Raw genomic sequence first — 19,484 nt, 5'->3', positions numbered from 1 at the left:
TGACATCATGAGGCTGCCACACATATGCTGTGGAAAGAAGTAATTCAAAAGTCACATCACTGTACCAATTTTACAAGTAGCTCAAAGGATGTTTGCTCCTCTGTTTGTATTGTTAATGGGAGCTCTTGTACGCTTCTTTTGGACAAAAAATTAGGCTTGGCAGAGGTTAATTACTAATCCAGAAATTTCTGGTCATGGATACTGAAGTCTTGTACCCAGAGATAGTACTAACAGGCTAATATCTTACAGGAGCATTGGATTTTATTTTTTATTAAAAGGTTACTGTACTCAGGTCTCCTGAATTGTGAAGGTTTCTTAACTGTCAACATACTTATGGTAAACTGATTTCTTCTTTCTGCATTGAAACTTTCAGAATATGAAAGGTAAGCACTGTACTATTCATCATTAACATAACATTAAAAAAAGTATATGTCTGGTAAATTCATTATTTCTTTAAAGCAGTACAAGACAAGAGGTCTCATGTTGCTTCTATGAAATGCACATTGCTTTTGTTCACGGCACTCTTTCCTTCTGCTCATTGCTTAGATTATACTCTTATTCAGTATCATGCCAGTTGCTCGATTTGAACATGAACCTTCCTTCATTTGACATCTTTCTTCCCTCAGTAAGAATTTAATCTACTCATGATATTTCTGATTTGCTAACCCAGAGTACTAGCATGCTTTGCCAGCTTGAAACCCAGCATTTCATGGCAGGGCAAGCTGTAGTACTTGCTGTGTAGTCTGATCTGAAAAGCCTGCAGGCTTTTTCTGTTAACTCCTCCATAAAGAATATTAGTTTTATCATTTTACTGTATGCCATGCAGGCACTGCCATTAAAGATAGTACTCCAGCTCTGTGCATGGACAAAGGCTTTAAAGTATCTCACTTAAACATTTCTCTTCTGCAAGTGTTCCTTCCTGAAAGGTCTTTGTAAGAAACAATAACATTGCCTACTGGAAAATACCAAGAAAGACCTTGACAAGAAGTACTACTACACAGATATATTGTTGACCAGGACTCTCCTGAACAAAGATAGTAATGGCATAATGGAGTTGAAGAGAACAACTTCAGATGAGATCAGAAAGCAACTGACATGAGTGTACCTCTCACTGCTTTGGAAAAATGACCACAGCAGGAATAGTGTTAGCAAAGTGTGAACTGAGACCTCACAGTCATATGCTAGAAAGTACAGCACTTCTTTTGGATGGCACCAGAATAAGTATGAAGGATCTGAACAGCTGAACTTTTGGGTGCCTCTATATTGTCTTGCAAATTAACCCCATGTGTATCAGCACTTCGAGCATTTTAATGGAGTAGGTTCCTTTTTCATTCCAGAGAAGTAACTTACAGGTATCAGGCACAAGCAATGGCACAGTTTAAGTTATGTAGTAATGAAATGTTGGAGTCTAGCTCTAAAAACAGCTAAGTTGTACTTTTAATGAAGTGAACTGTTCTACTTTTTACATTTCAGAACCAGGATGACTGACTGCACCTTAAGTATTAGCAATATTAAACATTCAACTTCAGAATGCGACGGCAGGGAAACTTGCCATTCTGCTGTTTACATGAGTAGAGAGAGGTCATATAGATGCAGTAAGAGCCTGTCCTTTTAGCCTGTTGGTTTCTTTTTAACAAAGCCAGTCACTGAAGGATGCACCTAAAGCACAGAAGTTAACAGTCATGTGCTGGGTAATCTCCCAAACAAAATAGCATTTGAAAGTTAGAGTTTTGTCCATACAATCTGGAGGTTGTTTAGCTGAAGGTCCCTTTCAAAAATCTTTCTGTACTAATAAACATTCATTATCAGTCTATTTTTTATATATGTTCCACTTCCCATATGTGAGAACACTAATGCTATTTCTGTGTAATTTGACAACCGTTAAAGTCACTCTTGATAAAAGAATAAAGTCCAACTACAGGTAATAAGATAGAACCATTTATAGCATTTCAAAACATACTGGTGAATCCTGAGTAAACTATTAACCTATTTAACTAGAATTGCAGTACTACAGTAGAGGAATGACTCTGAAGTTGAATACCTGGTTTCCATTTAAGCAACATGCTGCTCTTAGAGCCAACAGCTGTGGCTACCTATACTCAAAATACTGGAAATCTATCAACACAAGTCTAAAATAGGACAGTACCTTGACACCATTTGCGTAATCAGGCATATTGATTCAGTTTCCCTTACCGCCACCTTCATACAGCTGCAAAAAGTGATCTGTTTTGTACTTCTGGGCATTGAAGAGAACAGGAACGTTAAATCCAGATGTTCTCAGGGCAGCATGCATGGGAGGGAACGCAGCCTGGCTCTTCTACTCCAGCCTGAGCAGCTGGCCAACACAGGAGTAGATTATCTTCACAGGGAAGCTAGTGTGAAGAAAGGGAAAAAATACTAAATCAGGAGGAAATAATTTTATTCCTCACACCTGTTCTTCATTGATCTGTGAGTGAAACATCTGTTCCTATTTATAAATGAGCAATGAAGTTGCCACAGAGTAAGAAAATAGAAGCTTTTCCTCATGAGAATAGCAAAAGTACCTTTTTCAGACTAGGTAGCTCAGGAAAGCAGCGTGGGTTTCCACTTGCTGGAAACAGGAAAGTAAATCATAATCTGATAAAAAAATCCCTCAGAGCCATATTTCTATTGCTGCCAGGTCACTTAGCTCACAACTTCTGGAGTTTGATTATTTGAAGTATAGACATAATCACACAGCTTTGGGGACAGACAGAAACACAGGTCTGGTCCTGGCTGCTTTTTTGTTGATGTCAGATAGGCATGAGAAGCTGTGTGTGTTAACGTTAGGAAAAGGAAATTGAATCTGGAGTGTTATAGGTCTGCCATTGAGTCACACAGGTGCCAGAAATAAACCAACCAAAACCAACCAGGTTGCCTCATTAAGTGTCCATCCAGGGAAATATTTTTACATCCATCCATCCTCCACAGTAGATATACAGAAATCTCACTCAGCCATCAGGCCTCACCTTAAAAAGCAAGTTTCCTTAGCCACCCCCTCCTTTGACCACTCTTCCCAGCCCTTTTATTCAGAGCAGTTGAGGCCATTTCCTCTGCTCCCTGGTCATTGCCTGGCTTCACCCCTTGTTTTCTGGGTGAGGTCATAAATCCCAGCAGATCAAGGGATTTGGAACTGTATTTAAGAGACTAGTTCATGCTGTTCCCAGGGGAGAGGCGGCTTTAGTGATTTGCTGCATAAAAGCACTTTCTTTCCCTTGTTACAATGATTTCTGACACTCCTAAAGCTGCAAACTTGTGCTGGAAAGCACCCAAGAAACTGAATTTTAGAATTCTCCCCTGTCAAAAGGTATTGATGGGTGAGGGTCTTTACTGACCTCAAAAGAGGAATGCAAAGGCTTTGAGGAGATACTGTATTTAGCATTGCAGAAATTAATCAGAGACAGTAGAAATGATGGTCTGTCTGAATGGAGCTAGTTCCCAAGGACTTGGTTAGCAGATGGTATAGGCAGACAGTATCCCTTGTTGGAACCGACAGCATCCCACTCGGCTACTCAGAGGGGCTGTGACACAGGGCTGAATGTGGGATCAGCGCTGCTCAGGAGAATCACTCTAATCCCTGCTATGCTGGGTGCTCTGCCCTGACTGAGGCTGCGGGATTAGTGCAGAATTTTATTTCCTGGTGGAATGACAGAGCCAGATATCAGAGTCCTTCTCTGAGCCCCCCACTTACAGTCATCAGACAAAAGACACTAATAGGCCACAGAGAGAATTTGCTTGGACCTCGTTGCTGGTCACATGCATGACGTGAAGCAACATACCAACTTTCCTGCCTGCAGGACTTTTACAGTATATTGCAGGAGACAAAGTCCTGAGTCTTACTATACTGCAGGGAAGGGCTGGCACAACATAAGCACAGACATCCAGCTCAACGTGGCGATGGCAATAGTCCAAATGATCAGACAAGCATAACCAGAACTCATCTTTTTGTTAAAATGAGGCTGTATTTCTGCCTGGAAGTCTAGATATAGTCAGGTTATAACACTGGTTTTGATAGGATTCCAGGAGTGCAGCGCTACAGCATGTAATATATATAAGCTTTCAGGATAACCTTCGAAAGCAGGTGCTGACTCTTTTTTTACTACTTCTTTCTTGCTTTTTCTTCACAAAAATATTTCATTAAGTTACTACTCTGCTCATCTTATTTTTGTTTTTTTTCTGTCTATTTAATTTTTCTGAAGATTTGAAGTCAAATTGGGTGCTTAAATTCACTAGGAAGGACTTGAAAAACTGGGCCGCTTGTTTAAATGCTTCATGTGAATCTGGGAGTCTCGGCTGAGTGGGTGCCAAAATATTGCCACAGGACAATAGGGAACAGCTTGTGCAGCATGTTAAACTCCAGTGAGTCTGCCTGAAGGCAAGGCTATGAACTCTGCCTTCTCTCCAGCACTAAATGTACAATTACCTCTTACAGGAAGATAAAAGTTAAGAAAGCCAAACCCCACCTTGGCAAAGCCAAAAAAAGCCCTTTCTAATTCTCTATCTAGAACATTTAGGGGTTTTTACTTGGAATTTTTAAAACAGCACTCTTAAAATGTTCCACATAGTCAGAAGCATTCCTTTGCAATCTAGGCAAAATATCCCCAGAATATCAGCAATTCAGGTATCTGTCCTAGTCTGGGATAATAGACAATTAGAGTATTAAGCAGGAAGGACTGGGGGGTGGAAATAAATTTCAGTGTCCTTTTACATTAACAACTTTGTACTTGACTACAAAGACAATATTGTCTTAAGCCTCTGCATTTTGTGATTAGCTTTAGTTCTTTTCCCCATTTTTCCCTCCTATGGGTCATGTATGAAGATCTGAACATCTCTGTCAATAATAGAGACATTACAGACCAAACTAGGTGGAAGGAGGGTGGCATAGCTTTTGGAAAAAAAGAGATGACCCTCCAGCTGGAGTAGACAGACTCAGATCTTATACAGAGGTGCCCTTATGTCATAGTCAACTCAATGTACAATTTTTCCATATAAACCTAAGAAAATTATTAAAGTTCTGTCTCTGAGAGAGCTTTTTGTTGCTGTGTATCACAACTTCCTCAAAAAAAAATTTTTTTTTATTCTAAAAATCACATGGAACTTACAGGTGTGAGGAGGAGTCAAGTAGATTGCACCTTGCTTCATTGTCACCCTAAATACATGCTTCAGAAACAGCTTCCCTTTCTTGGGAAAGTAAGGTATGATCATTGTAAAATTATGCTGAACAGTTTGTCCTTTGACTTTTTAATCTTTAGACTGTTGATTGCACCATAGATATAAGCTCTGATAATTCAGCTGGCAAGTGCTTTGTGTAAGCCCAACAAGTGCTCTTCTCGGCTGAGCAGATATTTTAATAGAATTATTTAATTTAAAAGAACTTCATTGAAAGTCCTGTGTCATTATGAGAAACAAGCCAATAGAATGAGAGCCTGTCATGTAATATGAATTACACATGTTGGACTACAAATAATCAAGATTAATAACACATTCTTACCTGCCTACATGGCTATGCCGATATAACTGTTCTATCACCACATTTTGTTTTCCCTTTCCACTTTCTAGTGCCCTACTTTTTTCTTGTGTCTAATACCAGCAGATGCACTCTCTGGGCAAGAACCACGCCTCTGCTCCACCTAAAACCATTAGGCTGCTCTTGAATGTAAGTGTATAAATAGAAAAAGTTCTGTGCTGTGAGGAAGAAGCATCAAACATCCTATGTCTAAGCATTCCCCTCGGACGTAGTAATAAATGTAGGCCTGCACTTCTCTGTTCTACTTCTTGGTCTCCCTGTAGTGAATGGAAATGTTATTGACTTCAGAAGGAACCAAAAATAGCCTGAAAACAGCATATATAAGTAGTAGTATGTGTTTCTAAAAGACATTAGGACAGAGGCTGAAAAGTTGTCTTTTACATCCATTTTTGTTTATTAGGTTTGTTTGTATTTTTTGTGGTTTCTATTGCCAGAAGCTCTTGAAAAATAGTTATTTTTTGTAAAGGAGGATTTATCATTGTCTACCACTGGGGTCTGAGGAAAAGGAAAAGGAAAAAGTGAGACAAGAAAGAAGGCTTTGCAGGAAATACCTGGCTGCACAATATCCTGTCCTGTAGCTTCTCCTGCAAAACACCAGTGCTTACAGCAGAGGCAGCAATGCTACAAATTTACAAGTGTATTGGTGCATAAGATCCAATCTCATTTGACATCTCATCTTCAGTGGAGAAGGTCTTGGACAAGGGATTAAAATCATGAATTGGATCCAGATAGCTCAAGACACTGATTATTTCCCCAACTCTAAGCCTCTTTGGCTCCATTTGGTATTGGATATAAAGGATGCAACTCCTTAGCTGGTTTTAAAAGGAAGATGAAATATTGCTTTGATTGTAAGTTCTGAAGTTCCTGGGTTTCTTTGATTTTGCTTGTGCTGCTTTTACTTCAGCGCAATCTTTACCAAGTGCTAAATCTTGCTGGTCTGTGCATTTGTGTTCTTTGCAACCTGTACTGCTGCATACAAGCTCAGAATAACATGTTAGATGTCTGAAGAATAAAGACATCCTCAGCCTTGTGTAAAACACCTACAATTTTTGTTGCTGCTGCTCATAATAAAAATCAATTTAGATACGAGAACTTACTGTTGGCCAATAAAATTGTACTCCCAGATAAGCCTGGGTTTGCTAAAATACAATAAAATATTTTATAGTTTTCTTTCTGTGTGAAAACATTTGGCTGGTTGTTGCTCTGAAGGACGTGACCCCCAAATAACATCAGTTAAGTATTACTCGTGTCAGAGCCCTCTTCCTAATGTGACACTTCCTTTCAGGCAAACTTGCTAACTGGTACTCCAGTGCATATACGTCACCACCCCTCATGTACACATCTGTTTGTGAAAGTGTGTGTGGTGAGCAGTGATTTAGAAACTTGCCTTGGAATCAGTCAACTGATCTCTGTCTGTCTCCTGCTTTACCCAGCCACTGGAGCAGCTGTTAGCAGTGGATGTCGCTGAAGTCCCAAAGTCATAGCTTGTTCTATTTCCATTTTGCAGGCAAATAAATTCAGCTGAGGGGGGAGGAAGGGGAGGAAGCCATATCTACAGTTGTTGACTTTCTTTCATCCCCCAATGTCTTGATTCATTTTCAAGTGCCTTAATATAACTACAATCCTGTTTACAAATATGGGACGGGGGGAGGATTTTTTTATATAATAATAAATGAAACTGTTTATGCCACTGCAATTGTTTTCTTTTACCGGCTTCATCACCCTGGTCAATAACATGAAATAGGTAACAGACTTGGAATTAACCTAAAAATCTGTTGACAGACAATTCCCCTGAAATTATCTCCAACTGAGCAAAAATGTTTCACTGTCACCTCCTCTTCCATTAACTTGGTTACATTTATGAGACTTTTCCAGTACTGGAAATCATGCAAGCAATTATCTTTCTGTGACTTGGCATGATTTCTGATGCATCTTCAGCAGCAAAGGACTGCATGAATTTATATGGCAGAACCGATCAGAAATCGTCTCAGTTCTCAGTCCACTGTTGCGCTTCTCAGTGGCTTGCATTAGATGCTTCATAAACAGCATCTATGGCTCCTCACTGTGAATGCCACTACAAATAAGATATACATGTGAGATGAACATGAAAGGTTTTCTTCTGATCTGTGTCAAATTTACTGCCTTTGAAAGCTCTATGAGTTTCCTTGCTATTATATTATGGGATAGGTAAACTATCTTAATCTAAGCTACCCATTATTTTTACACTGTTTCAGATTCTCAAACACTTTGCTATTGACTGTTACAGAATTGCTCCCAGTGCACACAGTTGTAAGAGAGCAAGATTCAGTGTCTTAATCTCTTTTAGTGATTAAAAGAATGATTGATCCTTCAATTCTGTTTGTCTTGCCAGTTAGTTTGATACCTTCTTTTATTTCCTCTATATCTTTTTCAGTAAGATGAGAAACCCACAATTTACTGTAAGTGGAAACATGCCTTCAACTGACAATACTGTTTTCCACAGTAATCTCCATTACTTGCTCAATGAAGCTAGTATCATACTTGGGTTTAGTACTATCACTGCATGCTGAGCAGACATCATAACTGGGCTGACTAATGCTTCATTTTAATTTATTCAGCCTCTGAACTTCTCCCTGCTTCTAAAAGGGAAAGCTGCACAAATAAGCCTGCCCTGAAGATTAACAGTTTCAGACTGGGGCCAGTCAGGGTAGGAAGGAAATTTTACACCTCTACTCCATCAAAATGCTTTTCTTCTCATGCCTTGCTATCTAGAGGTAGAAACAGATCAATATGACTACGTACAGAATGACACAGCACTGCTCAAGGGCAGAGGTGGCACCTCAGGGAACTGCAACTCATATCAGATAGATTAAAGGTAGTGCCCTGAATTACAAGTGGAGAGAGGATGTCTTCTAGGTTATCACACTCACACAAAAAAAAGTCAAGAGAGTGGAAAGCAATTTTTTCATTCTAAGAGGATAAAATGACTCCAGAAGTTCATCAAGGAATTTCCCACTGACTTTCTAAACTGCAGTATTTGGTTTTCCTATGGGCCTGCTGGTATCCCAACATGTCCTAGAGGTTACACTGTAAAAATCTTGTTGCTTTTCTCACTTTTGCTTAGGAAGTTGTTAAACAATATATATGTTGAGTGAGTTTGAAAAAATGTCTCTACAACTTAAAACTGTATTTTGCTGATACATTAGAACTCTCCTCAGGCATGTTTTTAAATACAAAAAGGAATTTTCCCATTGGAAGCTAGGCTTTGAAGTGCAAGCCACAAACTGTAACTATTTCAATGACCAGTGTTGACAAGAAATAGGGTACTAACATGAAAAATAATAAAACATGTTAGAACTGTATTCACCAGGATTCAGACTATTCTGGTTTTGTGTTATAAGGCTGGTGATTAGAATGAAAGAACGCAAGCAAGCTCATCTTGGTAGCAATGCAGTGGAAGATTAAATGATATGATATGATATGATATGATATGATATGATATGATATGATATGATATGACAAAGCAAATGAGTACTGTTTGACTTGCTTTGTTTACACAAATAGTCTAAGAAATTACATTCACTTTTCAAAGCACAGATTCTACATTACAGAATCTACACAGGCATTTGAAATGGGGGGGAAAAAAGAAAGGAAGGAAATAAAGTCTCTGCTAAATGTAACTCACAATACTTCCTTATGAAGAGACTTTGAGGTAACTCCCTTCAGCCTTGACCCTAGTCATAAATAAAACATCCAGCACTGATCTGCTGGGGGAACACAGCAGAACCCAAAATAGGTGGTGGGACTGCACTGTGCTTCAACCAGTGTGTTACATACGGAGCTCGTCAGTCTGCAGCAGGAAATAACACAGCCCTCCCAAGGCACTGCAGCCAGCGGTACCTCACAGCTGGGGCCAAATTTCAAAGTTCTAAATGGGGGAACAATTATGACTGAAGAAATCCTGACCGTCTCTCAGATCAGTTCAAAAAGTTTGCCATTTCCAAATAACATAAACCCAAAAGGACTTGTTTTCTAGTTAAAAACTGTCATAGAAAAGCTTGTGAGTGGAACAAGCATACTGCAAGCCAGTAATTACTAAGACTTGTGAAGGGATTAGTGATTGCTAGGGGGTCTTCAAAGCCAAAGAATGGAGACAAAATCAGTCATTGCAGACGTAGGAAAACACTGGACAAGCGTATTATTTCTGACACAGTTCATTTGTGACCTAGTGGAACACCACCAATTTCGCATTTCTCAATGTTCTAAACTTTTATTTGGTAGAGGGCCACAGGGGAGAAGTCTACAAGTGCAGCACTGCCAGAAAGCAGTCACTACAGCAGATTGCTTCATGTCTTCTTTTTTTGCAAGAACAAATCTAATGAGGAGTGTTAGTTTAGCATTAAAAAAAAGCTAAATTCCTCCTGATGGAGGCAGAGAGGCTCCATTTATTATCCCTAGATCTCATAGCAGGGGCAGCTTAGGGAACAGAAGGAAATCAGAGGTCCAGCTCTGCTGCCCTCATGTTGCCTTAAAGTCCCTGGACACAGGGAGGCAAAGACCTCCTCAGCACAGGCCCAGTAAGTGTTTCATGTTATTCCAATGATGGACTTGGCTCAGAGGAGTTTCTTTGTTGTGAGTTGCAGCTTAGTTGGTTTTTTTTTAATATATATATATTGTTTATTTTCATGCCTCTTTTCATGCTTTCCAGAGCAGCTCTTTTCTCATTGTCAGCTTCAATTAGGGATTTCCTGGGACTATGTGACTTTTCCTTGAATGCCTACAGCAGGCCTGTGCTAGTGCTGATCTGGGCTGTCACTGCGGAAATTTCATTCCATTTTTCAAACTTAAAATTGGAAATTATATTGGAAATGAATGGCTGACAATTTGGGGAAAAAAATTAGGATTCATTTATATTCCTGGAAATTGTCTGAAAGATATCTGGTTATTGCTTCTACAGGCACATACATGTCCCCACCAGCAATGTCATGACAGAGCAGGGTGGCTTCATACTCCCCTCCATTTACAAAGCCAAAGGGGCAGGGTCAAGCTAGTGTGGCAATTCTGGTGCAGACTGAGAAGTAAATCCTAACTTAAGGTGAAAATACTTCAATTAAAAATCAACACCAAATAAATGATAGAACGTATTAGCATTGTCCAAGTGACTGATAGGTTTGTTTTAATCTCTTTTCAGTTTTCTAGAAATTAAAGTAATTTAAACCCATCCAAGCTTTGCCAACACCTGCCTGCAGTCATGCTTGTGATTTATGCTGGAGCAGCTTGGGATGAACTTTCTTCCGATTTTGAACTGAAGATTCGACAACTTATGCCCATGGGAGAGGGTAGAGAAAGTATCTATACCTTGTTGATGAAGGCCATGGCACTCACTTCTCTGAGAAGGCAGATCATGTTCCCTGCCCCCTTCTACCTGGACACAGCCAAGAAGGGAGAGCATTGGCATTGCCTTTGGGAGCTCTGCCCTCCCTTATTGCTGCTGTGTAGAGGAATTAATAGTTCAAGGTCTATCTTATCCTTGGATATGTATATTGGGTCATTGGCAGCTAGGCAGCTTCTTAGAGCTGCTAGCTGTCCCCAGTGGTGTCAGCTAGGAACAAAGCATTATTTCTGATAGGGGAGGCATAAGTCTGCTCATAACTACCACTATCAGAAATATATTACACCTGCTTTCGGCTGCAGCTAGTCTTGAACCTTAGTTTTTATAGAGAAGATCAATGCTAGAGCTTGTGTGTAACTGCACTACTGTTGGCAGAAGCCACCAATAAGCTCTGCTACTTATTGAGCTAATTCATTTGTCACTCCTCATTAGCTTGTAATGGCTTTTGTTGCTAGTGTTGTTTTTAAGGCTTAGGATAAGAAATACATGTATTTTTGCTGTTTAGGACCAGCTCATCCAGATATGTTTTCTAGCTCTTCCTGAAGGAGGTAACAGTTACCAGTGAAGAAATCTGCAAGTCTCTTCATAATTGCAGTAAATAACCTGCTTTGCAATCTATAAGCTCAAACAGCATTTTTCATCTTCAGATTAAGAATGTAACAGAAAACCTCACGGCTAAGGAGAATGAAAAATGGGAGTCATGTAAAAATCTTGCCTGAAATCAAGACACATATACTATCTCATCACTTATGGTCTGCTCTGGCTTAAGATGTCTTATTTAAAACCTATTCTCACTCTTTTTCCTTGTCCTGTCCAACCAGAACAAAAGAAAAGCTGAAATGGTTTTAAATGTTAAAACCATGATCTTCAATGCTGGCTCTGTTGCTGGAAGTTAAATTCTTGCCCAATCCATTAAAGGGCACTGGTTTCCCATGTCATATCTATTTTTGATCACAGCAGAGAAATGGGAAACAATAAAAACAGACATAATGTGAAACAGATTTTTCGCTTTCTGCTTATTTTTTTTATTTTTTGCAATGGTTTTTCACTTTTGAAAATATGAGTAAGAGTTAACTGGATGCAAAAAAGACTTATTCTTTTACCAGTTCCTGTTGGAAAATCTTGCCTTTAAAACAAGATGTTATATAAAAAGTGGTGTGCTGTAAGAGTGCTGATACAAACTGGGTGGCTAAAGTTCCCCATGATGGCTGGCAATATTTCAAAAACACCCTTTATAAAGCTTGTGAGCAGATCGATTTCCAAACAGTCTGGACGAAGGCTGTCCTGGAAAACCTCCTTCCCTGATGCAGTGCATCTCACTCAGAGCATGTGTTGACTGATTCTAGGGCCTAAGTCAATGCATCCAGGTGAAACTTCATCCATCTCAAAAAAAAAAAAAAAGTGAAGTAGTCAGAGAGTTGTAACTGATGTAAAGAGTGATGTTAATCTGTCTGTCTCCTAATAAACTAAATCAGGAGGCATGAAGCCAAGCTGATGTTCCTGATTAAAAATCTATTCAAATGGGCTCCATAAGTGGAGAAAAAGGGTTAAGAGATCCAGGGACTGAGGTTTCTATTCTACAGTGGTTTCCTTTAGTGCAACATAAAACAAGGTTGAAACTACTGCTGTACTTGGTTTCATACTGCATTAGCAATGTCTTGCTTGCAAGCTTAGCCAGTCCTTACTTAGAATAAGTTCCCCCAGGCAGAACCAGGTTCCATTCAATTAATTTATTTTGTTGAAGTGCCACATCATGATGACATGCAGTCAACGCTACATTAGATCTTTAGTACATAAATCATATAACTGCATATTTAGAAGTGTCCCCCACAGCAAGGGTTCACAGGCAGCACTGTAGTTGCACTGACCAAGGAGGCTATCACAGGCCACCAGCTTGCATGCATGGTTACGAGCAGCCTCCTGGAAAGCTGGTCCTGTGAGAGGGGGAGAGGAATTAGACGTGTTTTAAAGTTTGAAGTCAGTGATCAAAATTTATTGTTCCACTGTGCATTCTTCTGCCCATGACTGCCTCAAATTACTCAGCAAAGGTAAATGAGCTTAGAAAAGAGGGGAAACAGTTGAAAAGCCCTTGAAAGATGTATGTGATTTTTGCCGGATTTTTGAGACTTTGGAGATGTCATTTCACAAACTATAGGGTGGAAGTTCAAGGATATCTTTGCTAGTAAGAGGAAAAAGTAAAAAAAAAAAAAACCAAACAAGACACAGCAGGGGTAGTGGCAAAGGTTGAGGGTTTGGAGCAGTTACACGTCTATCTGCAAACTCTTTCTGAAAGCTGCTGACAGAGCTTTGGCATCTGATCATTTCCTAACTGCTGATTAACATAGTACTGCTTTATATTTAACTCAGGCCGGAGCAGGAGGGGCTGGGGGTGGGGTTGCGCAGCTTATAAGGGGAGCACGGCAGAAACAATGTTCTTCTGTGTCAGTTCCCTCGGTCTCCCAGCCCAGCTGCACTCCTTTTGATCATTCACATTTCCTCCAAATGCATGTTGTCTTTAATTAATTGAGTGTCTCATGGAAAGCGAGGTGGGGGAGACGGGCAGAGAACAGCTATATCTACACAATTAAAATACAAACTAAGTCCGCTGAGTTTACTGAGTGCAAGTGCTGAAGTGACTAATAAGCTTTTTTATAGTTAATGTTTTGCTCTGAGAACAGACCCGGGAGCAGAGATGGAAGGCATGGATTTTGAAGATAAGAAGTCCAAGAGGTACTGCATGAAGACAAAGCATGTGGCTGTCATCTGTGGCATCGTGGTGGCTGCAGCGCTTGCTGTGGGGCTCGGCGTGGGACTGAGCAGACCTGAATCTCAGCAACCTTCAGGGGGAACAGATCAACCAACAAACCCTCCTCCCCCAGCGGATTTGGGTCCCTGTCCTCCTAAAAATGATGAGACTGGAGACTGGAGACATTTTAGACTACCCACTTATGTCAAGCCTGTCCACTATGATCTGGAAATAAAGCCTGAAATGGAGACAGACATTTACACAGGGACAGTCAGTATCTCTATTGCTTTGGAAAAATCTACCAGCTACCTATGGCTCCACCTGCGAGAGACCAAGATTACAGAAATGCCCACACTCCGAAAATCCTCAGGACAAGTGATTGCTCTGAACGACTGTTTTGGGTACAAGCCGCAAGAGTACATAGTGATGAAGGCAGAAGCAGAGCTCTCCGTCGCTAATGAAAGTGATCCCTATATACTCACCCTGAAGTTTCAAGGCTGGCTGAATGGTTCCCTGGTTGGGTTTTATAGGACCACCTACACTGAGAACGGACAGATCAAGTAAAGCAGTTTTTCTTTTATTTATTAAACTTTCCTCTCTATTTCTACTTGCTTAGGCCTCCTCTATTCCAGTTTCAGCTTTTAAGTCTTGTCTCTCACCAACTTGCTGACATTTCTGGGCTGTTCTTTAATTTTCTCATTCCCCTAAAGAAGATGCTGTATTCAAAAACCTTTGGCTGTTGACAAGTGATCGTGGGCTGGAGAGATGAGGGGTTTGTTATTACTATTCTGAAAAAAAATTTCAAACTATACTGGTCCTAGGTTACCTTTGAGCTTTACAAATGGCTCCCTCAGAGAGCTGGAGGGATTGAGGCCTGTTTTTATCTCTGTAGTACACTGAATAGGATACAGCTCTCATCACTCTCCCCTGTCACTCCCCAAAGTAAGTTTTGGTGTAAAATCGTCCTGTGATAGTTTTCTTGACATTCTGCCTCCTTGATGTTGTAAGCCTGAGGAATATCCAAACCAGAACTTCTCTGTCCCTCCTGCAGCTGGTTTAAATTATAGGTAGGAAAGTTCAATGATGACGGTTATCTTTGACTTGGATTTTTTGTGCTCCAGCTCTTCCTTTTTAATATATCAACAGTTATTGAAAGATTACAAAGCCTCTGCCAGTTCAGTTAACCCATTCCACTTCACAGGTTTGCACTATTTCTGGGTGGAATCTTGAAAAAGCCATTGCCCACTGCTCAGAGGCATTTCTTTGCAGTTAAAGTATGGAGAGGACACTTATCTATTTTCCAATATTTACATTCCTTCAGTGACTCATTCCGGCCTGTACAGCTAGAAGATAATCTTGGCTAGACTTTTCCAAGGCCCTGTAGCAGCAACATGGAGACAAACACTGCTGTGTTTTCACGGCACTTGTTTGCCCTCCTGGGACATGAGTGAAAGTCGCATCAGCTCCATTCAGCAGCTGACAGGCAATACCAGAGGAGTAGCAGCAGTGACAGACACAAGCAGCAGCAAATCCAAGAAGCAGAAGAAAAAGCAAGCATTCATTTTTCATACTTAAATATAGTTATCTGATCTGGGAAGAAGCCATGTAGAGAACAACTCGAATGCCAGCCAGCTCTTTCCCTCTTGTTCTCCTCCATCTACCATGTCAAGTATTCCTCTGACTTGGAAGGTGCTTTAGTTTTATACTTTGAGCATCTGACATCCCCACAGCACTTTTAAAGTGTAACCTCTTAGCATCTTTCTAAGTTGAGGTGTGTTCCTTCACTTTTATTGATGAAGGATACCTAGATATTAAATGAATTGCCCCAGATCTGTCACAACAACAGAACAGCAGCACCAGAACACAGGTCTCTTGAGTCACAGAGCAGGATAGGTGAGAGTCCATCCTTCAGATCCAGACAGTGTAGGAAGACAAGGGCCAAGCATCTGACATCAGGAAGAAAGGAGAAATTCATAAGCTAAAGAAAGCAGAAAACGTGAGCTCACTTTGAGAGCGTTCCTACTCCTTGATTTGAATGTTGGAAGCTACAATTGCAAGGATGATCCTAGCCAGCAGTCTGAAAACTCTCAATACAGAAAGGAACTTGAGCATGTGAGATTTTTTGTTAGGCTTGAGAAGGGCTTTAATAAGAAGGAGTGAATGGTGACTTCTGAAATGCTTTTCATGTGGTTAAATTTGGGTAGATTGTTTGTGCGGGTGGCAGAGGCAATGTACGTGGTAGTTACCAGTACAGCTTTGAAATGAAAGCAACCACCAGCCAAGTGCTACAGCCAAGTTGCTGCTGTGCAGCATGAGGGTAGGTGACAGTATGGGGTGAGGAAGGATGATGGCAGAAGGATTTTATGACTTATTAAAACTGCATTTTCCCCTGGCTTTCTGCTCAAAAACAATGCTGACTGGAATTAACTTTTTTAATTTGCCTTTGCCTGAAGCAGACATTGCCCTTGGAAAATTTCAACCCAAATAGTTCCCTTTTTTGTCACATTGTAAGTAAATACAAATCAGATCAGGTAACAGCGAAAGTCAAGCAAGTCTATTAACAGAGGATGTTAGAGAGAGGGGGGCTGAGGTGAAAATGAGAGCCAACATGTAATTAACCTGCTGCCCCATCCCTTCTGGGCAGTGTTAGAAGCAGCAGGACCTTTAGAGAGAATTAGTAACACTGGAAAGTCAGCTCCCAGGGCTGAGCTGCTCCCCAGTTGTGTCTGTGAAGGCAAATGTTTGCCAAAGCATTGCTATAATGCCTTTTGTTTACAGACTAGGCACATGTCCAGGCTCTGCTGTTGCTTAGGTTTTATTCTCCCACATTTGGTGGAAAACAGGTAGACTTGTGCTGAACATGACTGCAAGTCTGGTATCCTTGGGAGGCTTAGGGAGAAGAATGCCTCTTTTGGGAATCCTGTTCAGACAGATCACACAATCCCCATGAGGGCAAAGGTGCTTTTGGACATGCCCAGAAGTGGATCTTGAGATACCTTGGGAACACAACTATTCAAATTGACACGTATGTGCAGGTAGGGAGCAGGAAAGCAGAAGCTTGGAGAATGCAGGCTTTAGACATAGACCTACCTAGATCCTCCTGTGGATGCCTGAATCCAACCATAAGCATTGAAATCCTGTGGTAAAGCTATTTGCCTGTCTGCACATTTAATTTCCCATTGGTGAAAGGGTAATAACAGTCCTTCTCTATTTTGCATGATGCAGTGATCATAAACATATTACAATTGTGTTATTTTCAGATATTAGGGAAAGAAGCACAAGAGTCCTTGACTAGTGTAATGGCTTCTTTAAAACTCATTAGTTCCTCTCAAAGAACATGCTAAAACCCTCTTGTATTTCCTCCTTAATATTACAGATAATACAAACAATTCACAGCAGCTGGTTTTGATTTTTCACTACTATTAGTGAGAAGGTATGGCTTCCCTTTTATAGGCATTCTCTCGGTCCTCTGTAAGAGGAGGACAAGAGGCTTATAAAAGATAGCTGGGCACATGTCTAGCAGGGAGACTTACATTTAGGATTTAATTCATAAAGGAAAGGCAAAATATTCTTTAGTGTACAGAAGTAGAACTCCTAGATTTCTTCCTCAAGGACAAAATTTTCTTAGAAGCAGCAATGAATCTGAATTTAGGGAAAGATTGGGAGAAAAATGCTTTAATTAGCTCAAGGGGAGTTTTTTGCACTAACACCCTGTGCTTTGGGAAAAAAATAAAAGGTGGGGGGAATTCATCTTGGTTCTACATGCAGCACTGTTTTATTTCAGGAGTGACATCTGGATGCAGTCTCAGCCAGATCTTCACTTATTGCTATGTTATTTACAACTGTCAACTCTAGTTCACATTTAAAGGTCTGGACATCAACAACAAGCAGAAAGGCAGAAGCCACTAAGCAGTGAAGAAAATCTTATCTAAAAACTACATTATACAGTTTTAAATGAAATTACAAAATTTCATGTTTCCAGTGCCATTTCTGTGCATGTCATAGCCTGGAGTTCTCATCATCTACCCCATAGGAATTATAGTGCTAAGGTTTTGCACTGCTATTGTCTGTCTGCCTCTACAAATATATGAGGATAGATGGATTGTCACCTTATAAATCAGCAGAAATATCATAGTGTTATCATTCTGTAGGAACAAAATATAAATGTGTCAAAATATGTAGCCAATTTTTTAAGCAATAGCTGTGAAGCATTGCTCCTGGGACTTGACATGAACTTAATTGTGAAATAGCTTTCAAGTCCTAGAAAAAGTAGAGAGTGACATCAAACAATTTACCAAGCAAAAGAAACTCTGTTGAGCCTGAAGTTATGTTAAGGTGAATGTTCATTATTCTTTCTGCCCATGAGCTTTTGAGTTACTATTCCAATGAACATGAATGGTAAGAACCCAGACATATTAACCTCCATCAGGCTTGTAAATGACCCTTGCTGCTACAAGTTCCTAATGACCAGTTTAGTATTTAACCGTCACAGAGAATTGCCAAGGGCAACAGAAACATTGAAAAATTGGTTGTCAAGTGAGCTTGTAGGATTGCCGCAGATCTGTAATTTATGATGTACACTTTTAATTACTTTTTGGAAAGAAAAACTACCTTAATATAGTTGGGGCAGCTGTAGAAGTGCTGTCAGAAAATGCTCAACATTCCAGATTAATTGAAGGAGCATCTGTGATCCCTTTCACCATCAATCACTGGAGAATATGCTCTGCCACTGTACGGCTCATTAATGGGGGAGCCTGATGTCATTATGAGAAGCAAGCACGTGATATGAACGTTCACAGACTTCACCTTATTTTTTTACATGATCCCTATTGTCTAACTCCTCCAGTTGTTTTTTGCATAACAGATGACTTTCTAAACTCCCCAACAGGGCTAGCGTAGCACCAGTTATATAGTAGGATGTTCACCTGAACTTTCCATGCTTTCTCCAGCAGTTTCATTAATGGAATCAGGGAAGCATAACAGCAGAAAACTGTACATGGTGACTGCAGAAAAAGAAACACAAGCAGGATGAGATTTTAGGGGCACTGAAGCAATTCCAAGGTGTCTTCTCAGGAGATGTTCAAAACTCCAAGCCAAGATATGGTCTAGTGGGTAAACAACACATGGAGTGACTTAAGTAAACATCCCTACACCAGAACCTTAATTTCCTTTCAGCAGTTTATTTTAGGCACATAAATCAGTGGGAAAGCTCATCAGGAAGGTGAGCAAAATTTTTACCATCCATGAAGGGTCATTCCTATCTTACTGCCTGGCTCCTAAAAATAGTTGATGATAAACGATTTGCTTTAGCTTTTGCTGTGAAACCTAAAGGATGCTGATGGCAGACTTTGAGGTATACATGTTACACATGGCTATACGATATTAGCTTGTACATTTCTGATGTCACCTGCTTCTATGAATGGACAAACACAAATATTTGCAGCTGGCTTTGGTTTGTGAAATTGCTAAAAAATTATGCTTAGAAATTGCAGATAAGATTTAAAAGGTATATAATGAAGGCTTGCCAATGTGTTGTTTGTTTAAGGAGCATTGCAGCTACTGATCATGAGCCAACAGATGCACGGAAATCATTTCCTTGCTTTGATGAGCCCAACAAGAAGGCAACTTACAACATATCTATCATCCACCAAGATGCATACCAAGCACTTTCAAACATGCCAGTGCAGGTATGTATTTCCCAACCCTGCTGTCTAAGTGGAATGGTTCTGTAAAGCCACTGGAAAGGTAGCACGGATCACAAAGTCCTTGCGCATTCAGCGTTCACAGACTCTACCACCCAGACACTGTAAAACTAATGTCTA

General features: G+C 40.2%; 1 protein-coding gene across 1 annotated transcript in view; it reads left to right on the top strand.

Moving 5' to 3' along the window:
- The first annotated feature begins 13,349 nt into the window (after nucleotides 1-13,349).
- Nucleotides 13,350-19,484, top strand: part of ENPEP (glutamyl aminopeptidase) — a 41,260-nt gene continuing 35,125 nt past the window's right edge. The window contains exons 1-2 of the mRNA XM_005238039.4: nucleotides 13,350-14,222; nucleotides 19,208-19,349. Coding sequence (XP_005238096.1) covers nucleotides 13,609-14,222; nucleotides 19,208-19,349 — 756 coding nt within the window. The 5' untranslated portion in view covers nucleotides 13,350-13,608. The remainder of the gene's footprint in view (nucleotides 14,223-19,207; nucleotides 19,350-19,484) is intronic.

This window comes from Falco peregrinus, chromosome 2 (assembly GCF_023634155.1).
Source record: "Falco peregrinus isolate bFalPer1 chromosome 2, bFalPer1.pri, whole genome shotgun sequence".
Taxonomy (NCBI): domain Eukaryota; kingdom Metazoa; phylum Chordata; class Aves; order Falconiformes; family Falconidae; genus Falco; species Falco peregrinus.
This window is presented reverse-complemented; position numbering and strand designations above follow the sequence as displayed.